At 43.3% G+C, this 27,827-nt stretch overlaps 1 protein-coding gene across 5 annotated transcripts; it reads right to left on the bottom strand.

Moving 5' to 3' along the window:
- Window positions 1-26,672, bottom strand: SOAT1 (sterol O-acyltransferase 1). Of its 5 annotated transcripts, XM_041420074.1 has the most exons (17): window positions 26,375-26,623; window positions 24,669-24,760; window positions 24,122-24,255; window positions 16,480-16,538; window positions 12,522-12,670; window positions 12,366-12,425; window positions 11,941-12,048; window positions 9,992-10,274; window positions 8,797-8,881; window positions 8,062-8,143; window positions 7,362-7,407; window positions 6,138-6,267; window positions 5,648-5,745; window positions 5,070-5,168; window positions 4,439-4,574; window positions 3,398-3,543; window positions 1-2,668 (listed from the first exon to the last, which is right to left on the bottom strand). In XM_041420074.1, the coding sequence occupies exons 3-17, from the start codon at window positions 24,243-24,245 to the stop codon at window positions 2,612-2,614; spliced, it is 1,662 nt and encodes a 553-aa protein (XP_041276008.1). In that variant the 5' UTR covers window positions 24,246-24,255; window positions 24,669-24,760; window positions 26,375-26,623; the 3' UTR covers window positions 1-2,611. The 5 variants fall into 5 exon arrangements, with proteins under 5 accessions (XP_041276008.1, XP_041276004.1, XP_041276006.1 ...); XM_041420070.1 differs by lacking the exons at window positions 24,669-24,760; window positions 26,375-26,623 and adding an exon at window positions 26,641-26,672; XM_041420072.1 differs by lacking the exon at window positions 24,669-24,760 and having other exon boundaries at window positions 26,322-26,623.
- Window positions 26,673-27,827: the final 1,155 nt, after the last annotated feature.

The following is a 27,827-nucleotide window of genomic DNA, read 5'->3' as shown; positions in this document are numbered from 1 at the left end:
TATATTACATTATATTAAGAGCTTGTAATGGGCAGGTTGGCAACCTTCACATCCTCACCACTGACCAGAACACTGCACTGCTCTGGCACTTGCAGTCTAAGAAACTCAAACGTGGTGTAATTGACTTTTAATTAAATAAGCAACGTGCAAAAGACTTAGTATTTCCCCTCCAGCACTCTTGAGAAAAATGAAAATAAGCCCACATTCAAAAGCAAATTAAAAAACCCACAAAAGTGAAAGTAATCCAAATTGTTAATGCCCTGACAGCACAGTTGCCAGATGCCTTGATCTACAAGGCTGAAAACCTCAACTTGTCCAAAACTAAGACTAGTTCCAACAGCTGAGCATCCCTTTCTGGTTGCCTTTAGCTTGCCAGATGCTCAAGCCCTCAGGCTTCAAACAGTGATGATGCTGACACAGTAAATGCTGATATTCCTTCTGGGCACATGACAGTGCCAGGTGTGAGGGAAACACCAAAACAGGGCACGAAGTGCCATCCTTTGGCCTCTTTTTGAAAACACTGAAACTGTAAGAAGACCTGCCATGGGTTTCAAGATAGCAAACCAAGTCCCTAATCCATCCCACCCTCTTTGAGTGCAGTTACCTCTGTAAGTGTTTTGAGCACCAACCAAAAAAGAATTGAACTGAATCTCTTCCTCTGCTAAGGAGGTCACAAAGCTGTTTGCCAAAGGGTGTTTTTTTGTATTTTTGACTATTTTTTCAATAAGGAATCTTAGTTGTTCCAGAACTTTTATTCTCTCCTCCCACAAAAATTAGGGTGAAAGATTTCAGATTACTCAATCTGAATGATGATAAAGTAATACATTTAATTCTCAGGATTTTATATATGAATACTGCCAAATTTGAGCATATAGTTCCTCTGAAATTACTTCAACAGTTTCATCAAAAAAGTTTTAGCAGAAGGTGTTGTCAGAGGAGAACCTCACACAGAAACACTATTTGGCAAATTTGACCTGGTACAATGTCCTTTCACAAGAGCATGATTCCTTCTTACTGAAGACTTGGAGGAGTTGAAGTACTCCCCAGCATTAATGAAATTACTTCTGACTGAGGTCAGTGAAAGCAGAACCCCAAAGGAGAGTCTGAAGTGGCTTGGGAGACAAGTCCATCAATGGTCCCAATACTGCTGGTATGAAACACCCAGGGCTGTAGGTAGTAAGGATATGCTGTTGTCCATTGGCAGTTTCTGATAACATTTGAGTAATTCTAACGCATTTGCCACCAAAATTCTGGCATCTCTATCAGGTGGCCCTTTTCACCAAGGTTAAGGTATGTCCATCAGGTGACCCTGTCTCAATAATGGGAGCTACAGTTCCAGTAAAACTGGAGTGATCTGCACCCAGACACTCTGCAAGTTCCCTGCTCTGTTTAGCACCTGAGGGAACTCTGATTCATTGCTATGGAAACACCAAATTCACACAGGGCCCTGCCTTTATTGGCGTGGGTGGGAGGATGTCCTACCTCTTCACCAAGAGGGCAGTACCCAGGAGGATGATCTCCACCTGAAGCCCCCTCTGATGCCAGGGCAGACACAGGCAGGTGACAAAGCAGCACTGGGCCAATCCTCTTTCCCCAGCAGCATTAAAAGCTTCTCCAATACACATGGGCAAGGTGTGCTGGCACATTGAACTGCACGTGGCCATTTCAAAGAAGATCATGCTCTGTAAAGTTGATCCCATGTTCTTACAGTTTGGTCATATTATTTCAAGGTTTTCTGAGTAAAGAAACCCTTAAGAACCTGTGTACCTTAAAGCACCTGCCAAACTAAAGCAAAAGCTCTTTTACAAGTTAATCATGTTAAAAGAACTGATTACCTAAAACAGGAGAAAGGAACAGCAAGAAGAAAAAGTACTCCTCAAGTCACAAGGGTCTTCAGAGAACAAAAATGCTGTAAGGCAGTTGGGAACTAAAAGAATACAGAGAAACAAATTTTTGGTGTAAAAAGTCATATAAAGACTGCACACACCATGCCCTGCTTCTGATCCTGACTCAGCACAGTGACAATCCCTCTTCCTCTGCCCATTCTATCTCTGTTGGCATACAGGATGCAGTTTGAAGCCAGCCAGGAAAACTTTGGCCATCTTCAGAGCAAGGAGGCAAACACCCTGTTGCTCTGCCACTTGTCCATGTCACAGTGGCAGGCAGGATCATGAAGAACAGAAGTTTTTGTAGACATCCCATTACCAAAAAGGAGAAAAAAAATTGCAAACGATGGCTAAGAAAGATGGACGGATACCAACAATGAGCTACCAGCAAATCTGACTAGCTTGCCTCTTGTCCAGAAAAGCAGCAACTTGGGGGGATCCCTGGATGAGTAGGATTCCAGTAGACTCCACCTTCAGCTCAATGTTTTACTGGCATGGAAATGGCTCAAAGTGGGACAGCATGTTATAGATGCTGCCTTTGAAGTCTGTTGCAATCCAGGTCAACTGGTTTGCTCCAGCAATGTTTAAAAAAATTACAGTTTCTCCCCAATAATGAGGAGGCCCAACTTCCCTTAGAAAAAGTCTGTAGTAAGTTAGATTATTGGTCCAAATACTTGGAGGACACCTCTGTTTTTCTGTGATGTCATGGCCAGAGCACCCCATTTTCACATCTTCACATGACAGGACCACGAGCGTGGCTTTAAATAGTCCAGGAATGTGGGCTGCAAAACATGGAGAGGCAGTAAATTAGTCACAGGCCAACAGCACCAGCTGTGGTTCAAGATGCTAACAGGAAAGATCAAACGACATTTCTGCACCCTACAACCCTGTTCTTGCCTTCACTAAGCAGTGCCTGGAAGTGTAAGTACAGCCACAAGTTCTGTAGCATCAGGTAAACACTGTGCCTAGTAGCCTGTTCTATCAAGAAGCCAAGTAATTCATGATGGCAAACTCTTGAGGAGAATCAAACTTAAAATAGAGGCTGCCAAAGGATACCTTTGGTTAAATCTGAAATCAACTAGGACAGCGGGAAGTTTTGTCTAGAACAGAACCTGGTACCAAGAACATAAGTTAGAGAAAACAGCACCCAAACCCCAAACTACCCTGGGAGAGGCACAACAGGCCCAGTTTTTGTGGGCCTTCTACAAAAGTTTCTCCTGGCTTCACTGGCCAAGTGCTGCAGTTCCATTGCCACAGCCTAAATGAGGTCTAGCATATCCTCAGAAATGGGGTAACATCACCCTCAGTCTCAAGCAGTGAAATCCTACCAAGCACAGAAGAATTACCGAACACACTTCTGTTAGGCAGCTTCTAGGCTAAATAACTCCTCAGGAATGGATATAGCACACTGCCAGAAAGGTTCCTGCTCTTTAACTTCCACTCTTCCTGCACAGCAAGACAGGACAGCCAGTCCCACAGCTGGTTATGCCAGGGAATAAGCAGGCACTCACATTTTCCGCGGGGCAGTACTGGCGGGCGTACCACTCCTGGCTGTAGAGGCAGATGATGACACCTTGGCCCAGGAAGAGGGAAGTCCACATGATCACGTTCCAGAAGGGCCCTTTCCGACGGTCATTCAGGGTGAAGTTGAAGACCACTGAAAAGGGGAGGAATGAGAAGCATTATTCAGAAACTTAAGATTCAAGATTCAACTGATTTCACTGGATCTTCCCCTCCTTTCACTTCATCTCTAGAGCAACAAGGTTATTGCATAAAAATCTGATTATTCTTGGCAATAGAGCAAATACTCTGAGCTGATTCTCACATTTACTTCCAGTAAGTTTGCCAACAAGCTGTGTGCCTCTGGGGAATCAACATTTTTTGTGTTGCACTCGTCACCAAGGCATGGCAGGGGTGGCCTAGAGTTTATTAGAGCCCTCTAACTCAAAACACAAAAAGAAATGCAAGAGCTCTGACTTCTAAATGGGCTCTTCTGTTAGATAATACTCTTTTCTGACCCAAAGTTGTGTAACAGAAATGTTTTAAAAACTTTTATTCTATCTTCAGTCTCATGAGAAGGGTGAGACAATACAGATGTTATAATTCATGCCATCATAAATCCATTTCCCACACTCTTCCTCACTGCAGTACTGAACTAATAGTTTCCTTATACTGTGAACAGAGGAAGACTGACAAGCTGCTGACACACAGCAATTCAACTACAGCCTGGCAAAGAGGAAGCAGGGCTGTTAAACTCTGTGCAGTGTCACAGGAACAGCAGTGTATCACATAGATCTCTATTCCTTGCCACCAGGACCTTGATCATCTAAGCCCCAAGCTTCCAAATCCTCTGTGTGTATATAGGTGTGTATCTTCTGAGCTGCAAAAATCCATTCACAAAGCTTGGACTCACAACTGCAACCCTTGGGCAACAATACTGTGTGTTAGTGCTGAGGGAACAGCTGGCATCATTATCAAAAGCACAAAGCATGTGTCTCTTAAAAAAGCCACAAACCCACAGCCACTCCCACACTCTCTTCCTTGGAGCTTACCTCCAAAGCATGTAAACAGGCAGAAGAGAACTGGATAGAAGAAGCCAAAGCAGATGCTGAGGACATACTCGTGCACAGCAGCTGACACGGTGAAGACAGACAGCATGGCTGCTGCTCTGAACTTCTTCCCAAAAAACTGGGAGAGACAAGAATGCCAAGTATTAGGAGCTACTCTGCTGTGGTTTTTGTTTGGTTGTTGCAACACAGTGAATTTTCTTCCCTGAGCTAAGAAGGTTCTCCTCCAGCCAAGAGGCACGTGTGAAATGCTACATGCCTTGCAGAGCACCCTGGGGTTTAGGTGTTTCTCTTCAGGTATATTTCAGGTTCCCTGCATTAGTATTTGTGCTGAGCCCACTCCTTAAATGCCTACCACAGCTCATGGAAACAGTGCAACATGAGTTCTGAGTGCTAAGGCAGTCTCTGCATTCCTACATCTCAGCCCCACGTTTTGCACACATTAAGGACTTGGAAATGAGCAATGGATCTCTCTAAAAGCACAGTGGCTCCACACAACAGCTGACATGAAACATTTTTATGCTTCTAAACAGACAGGGATGCTGCATCTTGACAAATGTTTTGCCCAGTAGTTGAATGTTTAATTAAAAAAAGAATAAATCTGCTTGTTACTCACCCAAAGGAAGTCCCTGTAGGCATAGTAATAGAGCCAGTCATGTACCACCACATTCCAGGTTCTGTAGTAGTTTGCATAGGATGTGGAATTCCACCAGTCCTGAAAGCACAGTGGAAAGACTATAAATCTAATAAAACATTCTAGAGGGCTTTTCTAGGATATCAAGTTGAAAAATATTAAAAGAATACCAAGCTAACATAACAATTTGACCAAACTTTCCATCACACTTCCAACATTCTACTTGGAGTATCAAGGTCTGGTTTTATCCCAAACTGCAGTGGCTGATGTGATAAAAGAACAAAAAGAGGGCTAATAGAGCTAATGGGTAGGTCTGTTGGCTGCTTCTGTTTGTGCACAGGGTGTTTCACCTTAAAGCAACTCAGACTGCCAGGCAGAACCCAAATCTGTTCTACAGCACAGCAACAAACTTAAGCCTTAACAGCATAAACCAAGCAAAATCCCATGGCTGCTTTGTTTGGTAAAACAATCTTCAGTTTCCTCCTTTTTTTTTTTTTTTTTTTTTTTAATTATGACAATGACTTTCAGAAGCTTTATCAACTACAGCTCCTGCTTCTCACCTTGTAGAACATCCTGTCTGCAAAGCGCAGCATCTCGGCAAAGGCGTTGAGCCAGCAGTGAAGGAAGGCAAAGAACACCAGGAAGAGGATCAGTACACCTGGAAACAAGGGACAGCCACACCAGTTTGGTACTGTTTTCTCTCAGCCACAAGCAAGAGCACCTAACCCAGTCAAAAACTGTTCTTACAGGCACTGACACAGATGAGCTCTATTGTTTTGTACAGGTAGCACAACAGTATTTCAGTTTCTCAGCACACCAGGCCCTGCTCGCCCCAGAGGGCAACAGCAAGGCTGCCCCAGAGCCTGCAACTTGAAGACAGTTAAATTCAAACCCAGCTTTTATTTTGTATTGCTCATTTTGAAGCTTTACTCCTTAATGCCGCAGTCTGCTCACAAGATCTTATTGATCTCTGCCTGTCATGAATGCATCTCAAATGAAGCACTTCTCCCTTCCACAGAGATGAAAGTCACTCATGGGTCTGGGCCTTACCTGGCAGGATGGAGTTGAAGATACAGAGGACCAGCCCTCGAAGGTTGAAGGTTTCCTGGCTACTGTTGCGAAACTGAGGAATGCAGAGTCTCACAAAGATGTAGTAGGCATAGAAAAGTGAGCCAAGCACCTGGAACAAAAATACCCCAAAACCTGACTTCATAACAGGAACACACAATTAACACATCACCACTTGCCAGCTCTAGGAGAGAACAGCAGCTGCCAACACAAGCCAAAATAATTTATTTTACATTGCTGCCAATAAACCTCCCTAAGGACCCAGGCAGAAAGAAAGCCACAGCAATCCCCAGAGCATACTGAACAGCCAGCAGCAAAATCAACTTCTCTTTTCTACTACAGCAGCTGTCAGTTTTTCCCAGTCCTATCAACTCACACGTTTTGACACAAAAAATCCATGCCACTGCCAAAGTGGGGAAAGTACCCTTGATCTACATCCAATATAAGGGAAAAATAATTGAAAAATACTTAGTGTATTTAAATCCAATATTAAAGCTTATTTTGATTTTATTCCAAAGTTGACATTTACAGGCCAAAGCACCTCAGGCTTTCTCTGGCTCATGAACTCATGTTGCGGATGTTGTGGTCAAAATGCCAGTCACTGTTGAAATACTCTGATGTAAGGCAGGTGTGTGCTCTGTCATCCTCTTTGTCCAACAGCAAGCAGCCAAAGGCCTCTTTATGCTGCCCTTTTTTAAAAAATTGTTTTGCTCTTTAGGCCATAAATGCATTGTGTGACAGCAAAGGTTTCAGTCACACAAATCCATTACTTGGAAACCCATCCACAAGAAGCTACTGAAGCTCACGGCCACAAATGTGAAAAACCAGTCAGTCTTGAACTCAAATAAGCACTGGGGATTTGGACTGCAGGCCTCATTATTTCAAAATTGCTTTGAATAACTGCAGAAAGGAAACTGTGCCCCTGCACTACAATCAGGGTGAGGAAAGAGGGCATGGGTGCTGCTCTCACACACAGAGGTTTTTTTTTATCTGGAGGTTTGTTTAAGCAAAGATTTTAATTTTTTTTTCTTTCTTTGGCACAACCAGTAGTGCAGCAAGATCACAGTTTATTTGTTAGTCACTGAAAAGTATTCTTTATTGGTAAGGCCATGCCAATTAGAGTGATTTAATGCCAAAGAGAGCTGTTGAGCAACACATCTTAGATGATGTCCAAGAGTGTATTCTGCAGAAAGCTGCACCACTCACCTGTGCAAACTTGGTAGCTACATAGCCCCATCTTATTGTGGGATTCCTAGGAAAAAGAACAGGATATCACAGCTAAATAGGACCTCAAAGCAGCAAACCCCTCCCTTCAATTACTTGAAGGATTTTACGATTTTACTGACATATTCTCTGAAAAAAAAAAAGGCTTCTGAATTCCAGAATTTTTCATCTCCTGACGTCCAAGGGATGTCTGCCCAAATTGTTGGTTCCTCACTTTCAACTACAGCAGAACTCCAGCAATTCCATAAATGGGAAGGTATCTGGAGGGCAGCACTGTACAGTCCTGTAGGAGGTGGGGAACTGCAGTTTTATTAAGGACTGCTGACTTCACACAGCCAAAGTGCCACCCAGCAATGTACAGAAGAGTTTGGGAGTTCCCACTCATAAAGGCTTCAGCCTCAAACTCAGAGGCACAGCTGCTTATTAGCACCACATAAAACACACAGGCTCCTATTGCAGGAACTGTCTATCACTACATAATCTGTAGCAAGTTCTTAATTAGTTCAACTGCAAGTGAGTTTCCCAAATAAATAAAAGTAGAACTCCATGAGCAAGTCCTGCCCTTGCCAGTTTAACCACATCTTTCTGAAAGCTCTAACTCATAAATTGATCACACCCAGAGATGCTTAATGTTGGCTTCAGTTTTCAGACTGCTTTAGTGTTCTGTTGTTGCCCACATTACCTGGGATAGTTGTCTCTGTAGATGAGGGTGGGAGCAAAGAGGAAGTACAGGTACTGAGAAATTCTGGGAATATGCACTGTGCCTGGGAAGATGAGGAAATAAAAAACAAAAGCAATCTTTTTACTGACAGTTCAATTTCCCCCAGTACCCTTTCAAAAAACAGTACCCTTCTCACCTCAGAAACCTCAGCCTGGAACTACAGGTATGGGATTTGCAGAGAATAAAACAAACTCAGCCTTTCAGATGGTGTGCATGAAGGACAGTTAGCAAGTGAGGGTAACCAACTATCTGCTAACATCTTGGTATCACATTTTCTTTCCTATCAACACATGGGTTCAGTGCAGTCAGCTCTAGCATGTCTTGCTTAAAAGGCCTTTTGTTCTATGATTGCTGTCACTTCATCTGCAATTGCTGTCACTCCAGCTACAGCACCGAGCTGGAGGTCTGCAGGCAATACCTAGACAACTTTTACTCCTAAAAGCAGAAACAGGGAATCCTGGAGAACAAAGACCTAAGATCCAGAGAGGACTCAGACCTGAACAACAGTCTAGCCTGTTGTCTAATATAACAATACAAATGAAATGGTTCAGGCTGAAATTATGATGCAAAACCTTCGGTCTCCCCATCCAAAGTCACCACTTCAAATCCCACCTCTCCAGCTCATGAGAGCAGCTCAAAGCAATGGAAGGAAAGCTAGAGCTGGCTGTGTAAAATGAAGCAGGGCAAGTTACTCACCAGACTTGTCCTTGTCCTTCACTGAGGACAGGACTCTGGGTACGTTCTCCCGGATGAAGGAATGAGCCTTCATAACAAGACGAACCTGAAAGGCCAAGAGAAAACAGCTCAGTGCTCTCATTTTCACAACCTTCCAGTGAAGACTGGATCAAGCATTTTACAGCAACACCTTCAGCATCTTGGTTTCTTTCCTATTTAGCCCTTTTACAAGGAAAGGGCTGCTTCCTCTGCCTACCAGCCTGTTTACCTGACATGCATTCCAAACTCTGCAAGGGGAAACATGCAGCAGCAACTATGGCTCAGGAGAGTCAAAACACATCTCCTCTACACTTGCAGGACCACCACATACACAAGGACTCTGAATAACACCAGCAAGTCACTAATCAGCTAACATGAACTTAAAATTGAAGGGAAATCCCTCTCCATTTCAGCAGGCCAGGATGTTTCAAAGCCTAGGTGTCTTCCCGAAGTTACATGTGTTGTACAGCAATTATCACTACCTGGGTATAAGGTGGTGCCCCACATAAACAGTCCACAGCTGTCAAGCAGGTTTTTCTTTTAACTTTGTTTTAACACTGAAAAACCAAAAGTAGGGCCAGTACAAAGTTAATTCTTAAAACTCATCACTGACCATCCTTGTTTTAACTGATGGGCTGACCAGACCTCCATTCCTGCACTTTTGTGCTCCCTGCCACAAAAAAAAAATCAAATTCCAAACAAGTCCTGATTACACAACCAAGACACTTGCTTCTTGAGAACAGAAATGCCAGCAGAAACCGCTTCTTGGCCATGTACTTGCTTTTTTGAGTTTTGTTTTTTAAAGAGGAACATTACAGCTTCCTTGTGGACTATGGCACAACATGTTCTTAAAATTGGCTTTAAACACTTAAGCATCCACAAGACAACCAGAAACAAATGGAATTTCAGTAAAACCCACAGTAAAATCTTAAATACTGGGTAAAAACCCATGAGTGTTTTCCAGGTCAAAATGAAGTTTATTCTCTACTTTTTCTTATTAGATTTGCTGCACGTAACTGTCCTCAAGTCTTAGAGATGCTGCATCCATGGCCTTGGCTTAATCTAATTAATATAAACAACATTTGACTCGTTTAGGGAAAAGGAGCCTTTCCACTTTGAAAATAAAAATTCAATTCAATGTATCCTAGGATCCAGAGGATGCAGGGTAGGGACTTACCTGTTCCAGGATTACAATGAAGCGGGAAGCTGGAGGCAGGGCATAGGATACAGCAACATAAGTTGGTCCAAACCCAAGGCCAGCTATTTGGAAGAGTGTGAACAGCATCCCATAGAAGAAAGAATGGATTGCACGATGGGAGGAACTGGAATAGCCTTGGGCCCACCACACAAAAAGGTTGTATGGAACAGCTACTGTGGCACTGAACATGCACAGCCAAGTACAGAAGACAACTGGGAACTTTCCAAAAACAAAGACCAGGAGATCAAATCCAAGGACCAGCCTAGAAGGCACAAGGTAAGAGACAATTTTTGAGCGTCCATTCTTTGATTAGAAATACTTCTACTCTACTAAGTGGCTACAAAACACAAAGGTTCCAGATTATAACTGTTTGACAGTCTGGATAGAAGTGACCGTGGCAATTGCAGCTCAGGGCTGTCTGTGGCAGCTTCAAGTGGCCATCCTCAAGTATCCCAGAAACTAAGAGAAGGACTGATGCCATCAGTGCTGGCAGGCAAAGCTTACCTTCAAATCCCACAGGGCTTAAGCACATCTCTAAGATCAGCATGTGCTTTAGGAGCAGGCTCAAGCTCCTAAGAACAGGCATGTGACTGAACAATCCACTGCTGGATGAGGGTCCAGGAGAGCTTTTGGGGAACACTCCCAGGACATCATCACTACTGCACTGAAACTTAGCTCTTCCCAGGGGTTTAAGCCTAAAGAGGCTTTTTCCCTGCCTCTATAGGCATGGGGTATTTTAACATCCAGCACTCAAACTTAGTTTAATCCTTTTCTGTGGGCATTCCCCATGGACTCAGTTTAGAAGTTATCCAAAAGGCTCAGGGTCATTAGAAGATCAGTCCAAATAGGACCAAATGGTGTGCATCAGGTGCTTTAGTCCATTAATCAAACTTAAAACATAAGGCTGATCAACTTTACTGCCTCTCACACTCATCAGAGCTTACTCCTACAATAAGCAGCTCTTCTAAACTAAGACCAGAGAAGATGACAGTACAGAATACACCAACAAAAGTTATTCCTTCTCAGGTGGAGGCTCAATTGCAAACTACACCCAAATTATCAGATCTAGCTAAACCCATAGATATTATTTTTAAAGTAATCAGGGCATTCAGCCTTAGATGATTTTAAGGTAAATACCCATTCTCCCTCAATGTCCATACACTAATAAGTTAGGATCAGCTAAACAACACTGAGTAGCACACAAGCCTGTTCTTATACCCAGACTAAAGGGACAATAATTATAATCAGGATACAGCTCTGGTTTTGTACACTGAAGAGCAGATAATCAGCAAGATAAACACGTAATCCTACTTGTGTACATAAAATACAGCTTGCCAAAATACTATTTAAGCAACAAGTGAGGAAAGCAGTCTTTCACAATCTTATTCACAGCTGGCTACCTGCAAAGCACTATCTTAGCAGCGGCTCTGCCAACATCCTTGAGATTTTTCCCCAGGAAAAACAAAGTTCTATTTTTGTTTGAGTACAAGTACAGTGTTCCAGAACTGTCATTTTTAAACAGAGGAAGGACTGCTGAAGTATTTAAAGTTTTTCTAAGCAGAGTCCTTCTTCAAGCAACACAAGCAGCTGAAAGCTGCTCTCTCATTAAAGATACTCAACCAAAGTATTCCACATTCCCTTTTGCCAGCCTCGTGATGAACTAAGCACGTTAGGCTGAACTGTGTGGCTACAATTCTCATGTAACACATCAGTTAGCAGTGCTTTCCTAATATCCAGCTTTCCAATTTGGAATGGTCATATCCTCTCAACAGGAATTCCAGCACATATTCTAAGTATGCCAAATTGAAACCCACACTTCCAGCAACACCCCAAGAAGGATTCCCCCTTCTTTCTGCACCATTCTGCAGTTTCATGTGCACCTGGCACTCTGGAAGAGCTATTCCCAGCCCTTTCCAAGGCATTCTTACCTTCCTTCATCAATGAAGTCTACTAGAAGTGTACTGAGGATGAAGACGATGAGAAGAGCGATGAACATGTGGTAGATTGTCCTGATGTGACTCACTTCAAACAGCTCACTAAGGGAGAGACCAGAGTTAAGGTACAACCAGGGTGCCACAGACACAGACACTTCCTCAGCTTATCCTCAGACAAAGGATAATTAGCCATGATCCCAGTGCTACTGAGATGGCAGTAATTAAGGTTTATATTTGCAAGATGTACTACAGATATTTTAGAAAGAGAAAAGCTTGAACAGATTAATCCCCATGGATTTGAACACTAGACTGTGGGTGGTGGCAGGGAAAGTACCTCAAAGCAAAGGCTCATTAGTTTGCTGTCAAGGGTATTTTCAGTGCATTTGATGAAATTACTTTGATGAAGTTAAGTTACTCACTCCAAGAGGGACCTCCTGGCAGTAAAGATTTTCCCATGTTCTGGAGGGGCCCTCGAATTCCTGCAAAGAATATTTGTTTGACATTTGAGACAAAAAAGGAAATAAAGCTTCCAGGAAACGTAACCTTGTTATAGCAACAGCTTAAAAGGAACTTACTTGGCTTTGTGCAGTTCCTTCTCTGCACAGGAAGCTGGGAAAAGGGAGGCTGGAGATGAGGAATCCAAGAGCGCCGATTTTGCCACCAAAGAGTTCACAAACTCTGTGAAGTGACTGTCCACCTCCTTCATGAAAGCTGGCTTCAGTTGCTGACAGAGTAAAAACACAGCAGCAAACTGTTTAACTTGCTGGATACATTTTCATAAAATATTTATATTCCTTTTTATCCTGGAGTAGGACACAGCAAGGCATCAAGAAAACATTTCTGTACCACATACCAAGAGTTGGACCCTACTTGGACAAGATTGGGGCTTATCCTGGCCTGTTCACACACCTCAGGCCAGAGGACTTGGAATAACATTTATATTCTCCATGAGATTAAACACAGAATTGATCTGGCCTTTTACAACGCTTATCAGAGTTCTGAGAATTTAGTTCCTTAACTTTTAGTCCTCAGACACTAAATGTGATGGAGCCAAGTGAAGAAGCACAGCTGAGAGCCAACCCCTGAGCTCTGCCAGCCAGCCATCACCTTCAGCACAGGCAAAAGGCAAGTTTCAAGAAATTATTTAAAATCTAATTTCACATGATGTTTTGTTTTCTTAATGCAAGTGTTTACTAGCCATGTTTGTCTGACCATCCTTTGCCTGGGACTTTTCCAGTTTGCCTCCAGATTCAAGGTGCAAATCTTCCTTACATGATAATTACATATCATGATTTCATCTGCTTTTCCTACTCAAGAAGCTCAAGAAACACATATGTTCAAGCTGCTCAAGAAACACATATGTTTCCCAGATCAGAATTTCCAACTCCTATCTACTTGCTCATCTTGAAGGTTGAAAAGGAAAAAAAAAATCCTGTTTTCAAGGAGCTTTCTGGAAGAGAGGGTTGTGTGGAGACCTCACAGCCCCTGCCAGGATCTGAAGGGGACCTACAGGGAAGTCAGAGAGGGACTCTCCATGAGGAACTGGAGTGACAGGAGAAGGGGCAATGGCTTCAAACTGGCAGAGGGTAAGTTTAAATCAGATGATAGGAAAAAATTCTTCCCTGTGAGGGTGGGGAGGCCCTGGCACAGGGTGCCCAGAGAAGCTGTAGCTGCCCCTGGATCCCTGGAAGTGTCCATGGCCAGGCTGGAGGGGGCTCTGAGCAAGCTGGGATAGTGGAAGGTGTTCCTGCCCATGGCAGGGGGTGGGACAGGATGATCTTTAAGGTCCTTTCCAACCCAAACTATTCCATGATCCTATAAAATACATGAAGAGATGATGTATTCTTACAAAATGCTCCTACTTAATGTGACAACAGCCAAGTAAGTTTAACTCTCTGGCAGAAAATACAAGACAATCTGAAGTGAGACACATCCAAGCAGAAGACCCTGAAGTCACACTGGATCAGAACTCTACATTCCTCTCATTTTGTAGTGGTCAGATCCAGAGAGATCTCTTGAAACAAAAGGTGCAGTAGGAGAAGGAGCAGATTAATATTTAACTTTAAAAAACATTTTTCTCCTATTTGGCAGCTTCCAGAATAGAGTAAATATGCTTCCCCCGTGCTTAACAAAATTCTTAGGATCTGGCCACTTTTAGATATTGCTTTCTGGGAGGCAGAGGATTGTCTCTGCAAGAGACATGAACTTATTCCTTTAAAAACAGGAGAAAAAATATAAACAACAAATACTGAGTACTTGTGAATATAACCTGTAACAGAAGATGCTGGTGCTCTCTGGTACAGCCTAATTTTACAGCATACATGCCCATATTCCTACAAAAAAGTCAAATAGAAATTCCTCCTTCTGTTGGAGTGCTCAAATTTTCATGCTAAACAAAGCATTATTCATTCCCATCAAAAAATATATATATATTTTAATAGTGTCTCCCCATTTTTAGTCTAATCTCTCCTCGAGTGAGGCTTCAGCAGATGGTATTTCCTTGAAGTACCTCTTCCCTTTGGCTGGCACTCTGCTGAGATTTCCTCCTCCCAACACAGCCCTCCAGGGCTGATTCCAACATCTGCATGTTTGGATTGGGAGAGCAGGGCACGAGTTCTTAATAGATTAAATCAAATACAAACTGGAGTACAGGTTCTACAGTCATTGCAACTAACTGTAATTACAAACCAAAAACCCTTGAAAGAATGCTATGGCATCAAAAGCAGAAGCTGGCCAATAATAAAAAATTGATGGCAAGTCAGAAAGTTGAGGGAAATAACCCTTTACTTACAAAATTACAACAGTTCCCCAGAACTGTACTCATTCTAACAGATTTAGTAATTTTTGTCACTGACACGTGACAGCCCTGACCTAGTGACAGAACACACCATTCTCAGCTCCTTTTAGAATGAATAAAAGACTGGACTTTTACACCGCAGATGCTTGAAGACCTCCTATGCATGAGGAACATCCAGCTCCTACAAATCCCACTTCCACCTTGACCAGGCTTTTCACAAGTCAAACATCTGCCTAGAAGTTAGACACCCATCACAGAAAAGGTAAACTGCAATCCAAGCCTCTGTTCAGTGGTTCCCAAAACAAAAGGGCCCAGCACTCCAGGAATTCTCAGGGATTTTGCAGTAGGGTGTATTTGTGTTTTTTTTTTCTTTTTTCCCCTCAGTCTTGAGGCACCTGAAACAAATCTGCAAGCTGAATTACTCAAAGCTTAAAATCTGAACTCCCTGTGTTTTGGGAGAAACTTCAGCAATTAAAACACCCACAAAGAATCCTAGAAAACCAGTGGCAAGAAAACTTTTTCTATTAATTGTGTCTCAAAGCTGGTGACCTGAAAAAAAAAAAAGGAACAAGAGACACTCCTGAAGAAAGAAATCCAAGGTCAAGTTGTCCCCTTGCTACCAGCTAGTGCTCCCTGGAACTTCCAAAGCTACTTGTGCTTTACAGTGAAAGCCTTCTCCTGCAAACACCCACTGCCAACAGAGTGATTATCAACCACTGTTCTGTCTGCAGAGAAGTTACCAGGCTTGATCTCCTGTTCTCAGTAAGGATAAACAGGATAAGACAACACCCAAAATAAAATTCTGAGCTGACTACCCCTCTAAAGGGATGAATTTAAGGAGTTTCAGCACAAAAAAGCAGCACACCTTTTGCAGAAGACTATTTAAATACACCTTAGTTATACCTGTTATAAATGACACACCAACTATAGAGGAAGGGAGAAAAAGGGAAAAAAAAAAAGATTGAAACAGGAAAATATCTCAAAGGTGCAATGTATTTTTCTCTGTCTTCTAAATATCCACTCCCTCCTATTCATGTCAAGCTGGCACAATTAGATTACTTCAGATTTACCACGGAATTTTCTGCAATACAATTATGCAAGAGCGCAGGGCAATTTGCCCTGAAGAACACGGGAGCCACAAAACAATGGTTAACAAGGAGGTGCAGTTCATCATTAGCCAATTTCGTTTAATTTGGGCATAAATCACCTTACTATAATCTAAGACAAAGGCAGCCCACACAGATGCAGATGGTGCCAGAAACACCCAGTGCTATTTTCTACGAGGATATTGTTCACTGACAAAAAGAATGAGACCAAAGCTCCGGGAGGTCATCTCCACAGCCAGGGCAGCAGCAGCTGTGGGGTGCAAGCTCCATGCTGCCCTTTATTCAATGGATAGCAGGACACAGAGCATTTTAAAGGCTCAATATGCAAGCAGGCTGGCTAATCATCACACTGCCAAAAGTTAGTGGCAAGGCAATTTCCATTTTATTTACAGGTTTCAAAGTTCATTCTTATCTTTGGACTTCAACCTGTTGGGGTCAAGTAAGACAGAACCTCATTACATAAGATTATCCCTCATGTGCTAAGTGGGAGAGAGAAAGAGGGCTGTGGAAAAGTCACTGCACTCAATCTAGGACTGAATAGGGCTATTTGTGTTCCAGGGCTAGTGACTCTCCAAAAGACTTCCAGGGTCAATTGTCCTGCTCCCCACCACAAGCAAGAATTGTGTTTACCTCAGCTTCTGCTATGAGCTGCATTTTCCTCGTTATCACGTGGTCCACATCAACCCAGCCTAAGGAAGGAAAGCAAAAATTCAGTATTTTTTGTTGCATGTCTGAAAACACAAAAAGCACAGCATACAGTAGTTCAGACACCAATTTTTCAATAGCATTTCTGACTTCTAACAGGGTCCCACTAAACTCTAGTCAAAGCTGCAGGAAGTTCATAAACTGTGACCACGTGTTTTAGGATCACAGCACTGTAAGGCAGTCAACAACTGAGAACATGCTGGATTTTATTTTTCATCAGCAACTGCAAATTTTTCCAAGGTCCCTAAACATATTCAGCCTTGAAGCAGCAATCAGAATGACCCTTAGAAGGTCATTTCCAAGTGTGCTGATTTTTTTATCAGGGTTTTATCTTAACCAGACGTAAGCTTAGTTTGTCTGGAGGCCTCTACACTGCCAACAGACAAGGCAGCCAGCCACAGCTATTGGTAAACTATTGGTAAAATACCATGATCAGCTCTGAGACAGGCTGAATGGCAAGTTGGACAGTTATCCTGTGTTCAAACCTGGCCATTCCCACTCCTTTTATCCCCCAGGAGAAGTGCTAGATATCAGCGTGACTGTATTCCTTAATGTGTTTGACTGTTTAAGTAAACAGTCAGGTTTAACATGCCATCAATATAATCTGACTTTTGTCATTACTCACACCATTGGCCAATAGGTGAAGCCTCAAATGCCACCTTTCTTTCACATTAAAAACTACACATCTGAGATGCCTCTGTGACATCAAGAGGAACAACACCCACAGGTCAGACATTTCAGACTAGCTGTGTTTGAGGACAAGCACCAGCTGGTGTTTCACTTCCCCAATAACAACAACACAGAAGATAAAGTTACTTAAAACACAGAGTCTTGCACATGAAGAAAAATCAAGATTGAAGCAGCAGCATCCATCCCCCTAAAATACCAGTCAGACTGAAAAGATAGCAGCAAACCTTGCCTTGTCCTTATCCTTTGGCATTTATAGCTACAGCACCACCTTACACACCAACACACTGCCAGCATTACAACTTGCATGTTTGGCTTCTAAGACAACATTAACACTTTTAGAAAAAGAAGGTACTGAAGTGATTCCCTAATAAGATTCTAGGGAAGCATGAGCTAACAGATTTGTTGTAGAGGTGCTAAAGTTGTGCTGCTGTGAGACAAGAAAACAGACTGAGAGCACTACCACAGTGCATGACGTGACCTCCTTGTATGAGCACAGCCTCTACACACAGAGCAGTTTCATTTTCAGAGCAGGAAAATCACAGTGCTTCTGTGCTGCTCAGGAGCCTCAGTCAGTCTGTTTGAGCAGCTGGCTTTAAGTATTTTAGGTAGGCCTGCTTCAGAGGTGGCTCCAATTCCAGTACTGGGAAAGAGTACAACACCACAAGAAACTTTCTCTTCAGTGCAGCTATGATCAGTTGTTAGCATCAATTCCCCTTCCCACTGATCAAATAGGAATTTTGATTTTTCTCTGTCTGCAGGAATTTTGGTTTTTTCCTATCTGCTACACAAGCTGTAGATTTAAGGACAGACCAGCAACAACTGCCTATCACTTAGCAGACTTCTAATGTAACAACAAACAAGGAAACTGCTTGACACCATTGATTTTGGCTGCATCCAAGATCCCTTTTTACAAAAATAGAACCCCTGCTAAGCTAAGATTGCTAAGCATCTCACCTCCAAGACAAAAATAAAAAACAACCAAACAGCTCAGCATTTGAGCTCATTGTGCTGTTACATCTGCAGAACAACAGCAGTTTGGAAAACAATTTGAGAAGAATGTAAGATGCCCTTGACCCACTCAGCTCATGCACTTTGCTGGTCTCAAGTAAGTTCACCTACAATATATTAAAAAAATAAATGAAGTTGTTCCACAAGCAGCAGAACTGTATCCTCTTCAGATGTTCTCAGGGGCTCTACTCCCTTCACTGTGCCATTCCACAACTGTATTCCTGGCCTGCTCCTTCTATTACTACTATGGGAAGAACCCCTTGTGCTGACCTGAGAGCAGAACAGAGCTGCTGAGCTCAAAGGAAAACTAACCTTTCCCTTCAAAAAACTAAGAATTTGTGTCCTTACTCAGCTGCCAATCTTCAAGATAATATCAAGTTTGCTTGAAGCCACCCAACAACAGCCAAAGAGAACAGGACACATGGGACTTAAGGAATTGCATTATCTCCTTTTAAACATAAGCTAAAAATAAAATAACCAGTTCTTTGACCATATATTTCCTGTCAGATCTTGCCTTTGAAGCCTCAGTCGTTAAAAACTCACATTAAAAGCTACCCAGGGCATGGCTCAGTTTGGAAATAAAACACCCTTTTATACTATAAAAGGGCCTTAAAATTTGGTACAGCTTTACATATACCAAATGTCCAGCTTTAATGCTTGTACAAGAAATGAGGACAATCTCTGACCTGCTGATGCTGCAATTACTAAATTGCAGTTTAAAGTGTCCTCCTGTCACTTTAATTGCCCTCATACTAGTGTGCATGCACAGAAAATATTAGAAAAACAGCATCTTCTAATAGGTTTTAAAATCAAGATCTCCATAGCTTCAGCCCAAGCAACTCATATGACAAAATAAACTCACCTGTGAACTTGTCTTTCTCAACACAAAATCTTCTGTAGAAGAAAACTCATCCCAAACCAACCCATTCTGCTGTATTGCATCACCCCATAAACCCAGCTGTGTCACAAGGCAGATACCAGAGAAAAAGCACATCATCTTTAATCACTCAACTTCCCTTGCACAAGACACCACTTATGTTCTGTCAGTTCACTGGAGAAGAGATTCACCACGTGATTTTGAGTCTAAAAGGAAATGTGCACTGCTGAGAAGTCCAAATCTTCACTTTCCTTTGACCCTGCAAATGAAGCCTGGATCCCTCTGTATCACTTTGGGATTGCAACAGCATTATGGAAAAATGGACTCAAGGCTGCACTCTACAAGGAGGCACATCTTTGCATTTAAAAGAAATTAAGATATGCCTTAAGAAGACAGAAAATATATTTGAAGTCATGAGAAAGCTGTCTTGAAGACTAGTGTGAAATAGTGCCCAATTTCAGAGGAGGCTTAAGCAGGGCTTGCTTTGGAAGAGCTTGGTTCACAGGGAGAAGTTTTTTATTTAATGGCCTTGGGTTCCCTTCCCACCAGCAAGGACATCAACAAGATCTTCAGAGGGCTACTGGTCTTGAGCTTGATCCCTTTAGAATGTGACTCCTGTGTACAGACCAAATTCCAAGCAGGTTCAAAAGTCAGAAGAAAAAATTATTGAACAATTTAATTGTAAGCTTTGTTTCTCTTTGAAAACCAAGCCAATAAAAAAAAATCACCTGAAGATTGAGAAAGTTTCTTAATTGTTGAGAAGTTGAGCAACTAAAATTTCACAAGACTGAAAAAGTACCTCTTCTAAAGGATCTTGATGTCCCTTTTTCAACCCACTCTTGTACATTTTACAAATAAGTGACATTTGAAATGGGTAGAGAATCACTCACATGATGTTGGGGCTGCAGCTTGGGATCCAAAAAAACCCCAGCTTTGTCAGTTCTTGATAAGACAACTTCCCATTCAAGAGGTTAAAGCAACACAGGCAGAAGGACTTCATTACTGTCACTCACCTGGATTTAAAGGCTCCCTCTCCAAAAACACTGAAGATTTTATCAGAAACAAAGCAATAGTAAAGCCAATCTAGTGCAGGGCTACTGTAAAGAGGGGAGGAGTTCCATATTGCTACAATACAACACACATTAATAATTTGATGCTAATGAGCTCTTATGCTTACTTATGGTAATTTATTTGGCCACTCAGCAATTAGAGGCAAGTTATGACTAGACTCAGATGATCTGTTTAAAGAATTCACAGGCCATAGGTCACTGCACTGCTGGGCAAGCATTTAGCTTAAAAAGTCAGTTCTGCAGGACATGGAACCCAAACAGCCTCTCCACTAGCAGGAAGGAAAACCAGCATTCTCTACATTATGCTACCATGTCCACAGGCTCTTCACAAGAAACTGCTGAACCTTCACCCAAACCACAGGTTCCAAAACATGACAGCCCCTAAAATTACCAGAATCCACCTAGACAAAACAGCTTTTTGATCTATCTCTCAGAAACACATCCCAGATACTCAATTCAAGCAGCTCAATCCACAAGAAGAAGCCTGTTGAAACACTGAACACTCATTGCTGTGAGTCATACAGCAAAGGCTAAATCTCTCCAAATTGCTCCCCCTTGGAGAGCTCTCTCCTCCTCCATCCCTCTGTAGGCACACAATTTGTGCATCACCATGAACTTTTGCACCAGGGATGATCGATAGTAACCTCACTGGAAGATAACAGCCCCTTTCTAAGATCAGCATTACCAGTCAGGCTTACTCACACCAAACAGATATGCCACACAGCTTGTTTGCAGATCAGCCTCCAGAGACACTTCCAGTCCTTGCCTGTTATCTGGGCAAAGAAGAACAGACTCCAAACCCACCTTTTTACTGCTCTGAACACACTATCTGAGCATTTTAGAGGCATTCAGGTGCACACTTATGATGCATGTCCTCTCTAGCCTTTCAAGATGTGTCCATGCAGTTTGTTATGCTCACTCCAGGAGTCTGGTACAGTCTGATACCAATATCTCATTAGGCTGAGCAGTTTTGTATTTCTCTATGTACCTCCGGCTGAAAACATATAAGACTAATCTTATTAAGGAAGCCTGGCTTTTGACAGGGTATTATTGCCACCTAGATCATCTGCTGACTCTAAGCCAGGACTAAATTAGTTGTTTAATTACAACTCTGGAGCTAATTCAAGGAAGAGAAATGATGTATAAGACTGAAGTTCAGCTACTCAAAGTGAAATTGCAGGCTGAATAATTACAAGATAGAAACAAAGAAATCTTCTGGCAATCTCCAAGTTATGAGTATTTCCACACTTCTACAAAATTTGGCATACCTGAGTAAAAACTATCTGAATCTTAGAACCCAAACAATGAGACAGTCTTCAGTAGCATGGCAGAAGGAAGAAAAAAGAAAAACCTCAACTGTACAAAAGGAAGAGTCAGACCTACTGTAGCTCTAAAGCCAATACATGTATTAAAATTATTCCTCTAAGCAATTTCAGATCAGCCAAAGGATTTGAGTTTTAATGAAGAAAGGATTAAGGACCCAAAAGCTTCTCTAGAAAGTTCACACACTTCTGGAAACGAGTCAGTTGGCCCTCGACACCTCAGCTCTTACTGTAAAAAGCAGATTGTGTTTGCTATAATCAGAGAGGATCAAGGGTGGGTAATCATGTTAAAGGTTTAGTTTTTCTATGGCTATAACTGCTACAAACATGCTACATATTTACTTCTGTACATTCTTGGCCTGGCTAGAATCCCTTGACTGCAACAAACATGCATTTTGTCTAAAATTCCTCACAAACACTCAGCATTAAGTTGTTACAATACAAAAAAGCTGTTGCCAGACAGCAGACCATTAGCCTCACACTGCCTTTGTGCACATCAGCACTAATGCCTCAGAAACAGCTATTCAGGAGAGAATGGCCAGGACAAAAGAAAGAGAAAAAACATCTATGCCTGTTCTGAGAAATTCTCCCACCTCAGCCATGAAAGTCCTACCTAATTACATGGGCACCCTGAACTACATGAAGAGGCCACTGTCTGCAACTCATGAACACTTCAGCTTCATAAACCTTCAACCTTTGGGTCACAGAGCTGCTGATTTAACTCCCCTGCACAGAGGAATTCCTGACCAGAGGGATGCATGTTTCTCCCATGCCTCAAGGCATCAGATTCAAGCCTCCTACCTCTCTGTGTTATTCCTGTTCTCACCAATACTGAGGTAAGAAACACTGTGTGACACCTCTGCTGATTTGGCAGCAACCTTGGCAGGTAAGATGCACTCAAGTCTTGACTGACCAGGATTCCTCCCTGCTGTCCCTCACAGCAGTTTGTGTGGGATTTAAACCACACTGCACTGTTCCAAGCCAACCCACCAGGCACATGGGCACTTTGAAGAGATCTATTCCAAGGTGTTGGTTTGCTACACACTCACAGTATCTCACCTGCAGTGAGGTTTTATCACATCTCAGAGGTGCTAAAATGAACGGCCTATAAAGGTAGACACACCTACCCATCCAGTCCTAATTATCACTGCTCTATTTATTACTTACCCTTCATTTATTACAATTAAGGAGTTTCCACACATGAAAAGGTTAAAGTGATAGAACTCTACTCCCAAGCTCAGCATCACTGCATTCCAGTAGACACCAACTAGAGTAGACTCTAGTAGATTCCAGAAGACTCCTAACGGCCTATAAAGGTAGACACACCTACCCATCCAGTCCTAATTATCACTGCTCTATTTATTACTTACCCTTCATTTATTACAATTAAGGAGTTTCCACACATGAAAAGGTTAAAGTGATAGAACTCTACTCCCAAGCTCAGCATCACTGCATTCCAGTAGACACCAACTCCCTGCAATTTTCTAATACAGTCCCATTTGATCCAATTAAAATTATGTACCACCAAAATCTTACAATCCCAGTTCTCCAAGCAGTTTGTGGGATGGCTTTCTCTCCAATGCATTTTATTTTCAATAAGAAATCTGACTTGTCCTAAACTTAAACATGCTCCAACTTCCATTTCAGTTGAAAGAAGTACTATTGAAATAGTGATGATATCCAGAAGCATATCAGTGAGAATTATCTCCTTGGGTCACTGGCACCAGGATTTTGGATCTTGTACTCATATGGCACGTTGTGATAACCTACTTTAGCTTTTTGCTTAATCTATCTCAAAGAGAAAGTAAACAAGCTGCAGTTTCATCTCCAACCTCCTTATCATAGGCTGGAATGTGGTACAGCATAAACCAGGAATTACAGAGGGTCACAGGCAAAACCACTCATAGTGCCACACAACTGTCCCTGTAACCCAAGGGACAGGGCATGGCAACATTGACCCTTCCACAAAGCCAACTTTAAGCCACATAGCTTCTAAGGTGACCACAAAACAAATGAACAGACAAAATTGTGGATTGTTCAGTTTTCTGGTAGCCAAGATTTAGTCTGAATAAAAGGGATTCTGGGATTCTGTAATGTCCTGACATGAACAGAATCCCAGAGCAGCAGAGAATCATTCTCTGTGCATCCTACCTCCACCTGTCTGTCAGGTGGACACAGCACCTTAGCCAGGCATGTTAAAGACCATTTTCTTGGATCTTGAGAACTCACATACTTAAAGGTCATAAATGAACTGAGATGAAGTCCCAGAAAAAGCCAGGATTACTCAAAAGTGTTGCCAGGAGGCATTTGCACCATTTACAGTTCTAATGAATCTCTTCCTCCTGTGACAGTTAATCACTGTTTTAGATCCCTGCAAGCACTGCAGTGCACAGCTCCTGAGGGAAAGCTCTGCAGGACAGCATCCCACACCTACTGAAGGGCTGCAGTGCAGCTGGGACATAGGGAGCTCCACCTTCAGCCCTCCCAGAGACAGAAAAACAGAAATGAAGGAGCAAAGAGATACAGCCATGAGTAGAAACAGCATCTTAAAGGAAATCACATGCCAGAGATGCAACCAGTGCTGAGCCACTGAGTCTCACCATTGCTTGAGTTTTGAAAGGATCTCTCGCTCTCAGGTCTCCTCTGTGTTTCTTCATTCTCAGGGATCTTGGAGGTTGCAGTGGAGCCAGACTGGCGTTTCCTTACACAATCATCTCCTGCCATGGTTACCTAGCTAGATCAGAAAAAGAGAGAAATAATTAATGATAAAAATCTCATCTATTGTTCCATAATATATTTACATAAAGTTGGGCTTTCTTCCCTTCATTATGAATTCGGAGCGAGGATAGAGGAAATTCAGCACATGCTTGAATTAGTCATTTACTGTTGATCACATTTCCTTTCCCTTACTACAAGCAGTACAGGAACAAAGTAGCCAAGTAAGTTCCCCTACCAAACAAAACATCTCCCCACACCACCCTCTTTTCCCTACAGGTCTTATAACTACTTAAATAACTTAAGCTTTTGCGAAATCTTTAAAATCACGAAAAGCCCTTGCAATTCTTTCTGACAGCCAGATGGACATCAAGACTTGTCTTCCATGAGCTGTGGCAGGTTTACTTTGTGGAATCACCAGCAATATTTGACCTGAGCCAAGCCCCTTCCTTGTCAAGTTCTCAGCTGTTGCTCAGGAGCAGCTTCCTCAATGGATCCTCGCGTTCTGCTTGGTCAGACAACGGCTACGTTGCAAATCAAGGAAAAACAGGAAGAGAATCAGGTTTGAACTACACCAGTTCCAATAACAAAGGTCACTGCTGGGGACAGAGCTGCCAGCAGGGAACACCTGAAGCACCACATGCAGGTTGAAAGCAGAATTTTCGGCTAAAGAGAAGTGGACAAGGAGACTCTAGTTTGGTCACAAACTGCTATCCCAGAACACTTTCCATAAAATTCATCTCAAGAATCTCTTGGCAATGTAGCTACAACCAGGGACAATTTGCAGATTTTTTCCAGAAAACCTCACAGGCATGTATGTAACCACATTTTCAAGCTTGATATATTTTTTCATCTTGGCACAAACTCTGCAGCAGATGTGTTTAGCTGCTAGTGAACAGCATACGTGCACCAGCACAGATGAGCTGTTACAGACAGGCCAGGAAAACTCAGGAATTGGTGAAAAAACAAATTAAGGATGGATTACCTCTGAATAAGGAGGCTGGCATTTCTGCAAAAGGGAAATAAAACTATGACCAGAGCTTTTCAGAACTCAACTTCCTGTGTTTGTCCCTCTAGTAGGAGAGTCTCCTGTTCTCCTTTCAGGCTGCACAGCACACAGGGGAGAAACACCAGCTGGGTGAGTTTCCCAGCTCAAACTGGGGACCAGAATTCTTGTCTTGGGACACTTTTCACCTTCTTCAAGAGCTTAGGAAGGCATTCCTTCCTCACCGGTGCAGAGTGGTTACAGTATCTAACTGAAAGCTTAACAGAAGGAGTTAAAAATAACCAATCTTGGGGTGGGGGGGAAGGAAAAGTCACGTGTGGCATGAACTTTAAAACAATTAACTTAAAGAGTTAATAATTCAGATAGGCTAAGTTATCACAGCACAGCCTTTTTCACGCTGAAATACGAAGTCTGCTAGGGGAAATCTATGAAAACAAACATTTTCCTAGTCTAGTTCCCATATGAACAGAGGTGCAGCATTAGGGTACCTAAGCAATTATCAGCAAATCAGAGCCTAAAGAGAGATCAGCCCATCTCTACTAGAACCGAAACATTCAAGACACAATGCCAGGATAACTCCAAGATGTTCACCACCCCCCTCACAAGAGGAAATCGCTCCTCACAATAGTAAACACTCCTTTCACCCCACTCTGAGGACATCCACAACTGCAGATGAAGGTTGTAGTGCTACAAACCCATTAAGAGATTTCCTAGCAGAGACTCCCTGATTTCACTGGTACCCGATTTACGGTACTCGCAAAAGGGCTCAGAGACCTTGAGCTTCTCCGCCTTCCCTTTGGACAAACTGGTAATTAATCAGAAGATGCTTTGGGAGAAAAGCAACACTTTACAGGAAGTTCATCTTTGCATGTCAAAGGCTCGCTGAGGAACAGCTAGGAAACGGCACGGTTTAGGCAGGAAGGGACCTTCAAGATCACCTAACTCCAAGTCCCTGCCTCCAATACCAATCACACTAGATAACAACCTTATCCCAAAGATTTCCATCTCTCTAAAGTTTTCCTTCGAAAACTCTTGGCCCTCGGGCATAGCCCCGCCTCGCAGACCCGGACCGTCGGTACCTGCAGAGCGAACCACACAGGGACCAAAACAAAGTTAAGGTCACTCCACAAACCAAAGTTAAGGTCATCGCACGGCTCATCCGCAACGACACCGGCAGGAAAAGGTTTTTTTATCCGAAGCCTGAGGACATCGCTGGGAGCTGCGCAAAGCGCTGCCGAGGCTCCGAGCCAGCCCCTGCCCCGCTGCCTCCCTGCACGCCCCCGCCGAGCCCCAGCCCCGAGCGGCTGCGGGAGCCGCTTTGCCCGGGAGCGGGGCGGGACGGCGCGGGCACGTTCCCGTGGCCGGTGCCGCGGTGGCCGCCAGCCCGCGGAGCGTCACCTCAGGGGCGGCCGAGAGTTTCCCTCCTTCGCCCCCCCCCACACCCCCTCAGGTATCGCCGCCTGCTCCCGGCGCTCCTGAGGCGGGAAGCCGAGTGCCAAAAATGTGGTGACCCTGCGTTAAGGGTGAGGGAACACCCGAGGCTGGTAAAAGCTCGGAAGTCAGAGGGGCCGTGAGTAATCAAAGTTTTATCAGTAAGCTACACACTTGGCACGGAAATTGGTATGCTGGTACCTGACCTACTGTAGGAACAGTGGGTTCTGGATAAAGCAGTGGGCAGTGGGTTTTGGACAAAGGGGTGTGGGAAAAGGGAAGAGAGAGAGAAAGAGATTAATTAAAGAGGGAGAAAGAGAGACACCGAGAAAGAAAGAGAGGAAAAAAGAAAGAAAAAGAGGTCTCTGGTTCTGGCCTCAATCCAGCTGAAGGAATGTCAGTCCTGGTTCCAGGGTTATCGATCCCAGCTGTGACCACCCGGTCCAAGGTCCGGGAGGGCTCACTCACCCCCACGGGCAAGGCCTGTCCTCACCCTGAGGGGCCCCCCCTCCACTCCCCACACCTCAGGCACAAGGAAAATTTATTTAGAGGAACTGGCAGGACGCTGAAGTCAAGTCAAGGCTGAGAGCCCAGTGGTGTTATCTGTCCTCGTCCTTCATGGGAACATACGGGTTGTTCAACAAGTGCTTCCCCCAGCACCCAGGCTGGGCACAAATGTGTGTCCTACCCCCTGAGGTTCTTCCAAACAGTAGCTGGGTAGGTGTTTTTACAGGGAAGTAAAAATGGAGTGCCCCCCAATTTGAGTCATCCCCCAAGAAGTGGTGTGTTGTGTCAAGGCCTTGTTCTCCCTCACAAATGTTGCCCTGGGGAGTGGGAGCTCAGCTCACGAGTTTGGGGGAGCTGAGAACAGGCTTAGGTGTTTAGTCCCAGCTGTGCTCCACAGGGACAAAAACTGGGACAAAGGCTGCTCCAGAGGGCCGAAAATGGGACAAAGGCTGGGGTTTGTACCTTGCTTTCTCTCTCTCCCCAGACAGACACAGGCTCGTGATGGAGGGTGAGTCACAGAACACGTCACCAGCAAACAAACTCTAGTAACCTCCTGAGAGCTGCATTTCACACTGCAAATGGGAAAGTTTTCCCAAAGCCAGGAGAACTTATCCACTAATCTCTTACTGGCAAGTACACTCTCTCCT

This window comes from Onychostruthus taczanowskii, unplaced genomic scaffold (assembly GCF_017590055.1).
Source record: "Onychostruthus taczanowskii isolate IOZ18803 unplaced genomic scaffold, ASM1759005v1 scaffold63, whole genome shotgun sequence".
Taxonomy (NCBI): domain Eukaryota; kingdom Metazoa; phylum Chordata; class Aves; order Passeriformes; family Passeridae; genus Onychostruthus; species Onychostruthus taczanowskii.
Note: the sequence above shows the minus strand (reverse complement) of the source record. Positions and strands in the feature narration are given on the sequence as shown.

Coding starts and splice junctions, on each gene's coding strand:
- SOAT1 (XM_041420070.1), bottom strand. CDS start 24,245: ATGGCAGGAGATGATTGTGTAAGGAAACGCCAGTCTGGCTCCACTGCA. Junction 10,275..11,940: donor GACTTCATTGATGAAGGAAG/GTAAGAATGCCT, acceptor TGTGCCTTCTAG/GCTGGTCCTTGGATTTGATC. Junction 8,144..8,796: donor GAAGGACAAGGACAAGTCTG/GTGAGTAACTTG, acceptor TCATCTTCCCAG/GCACAGTGCATATTCCCAGA.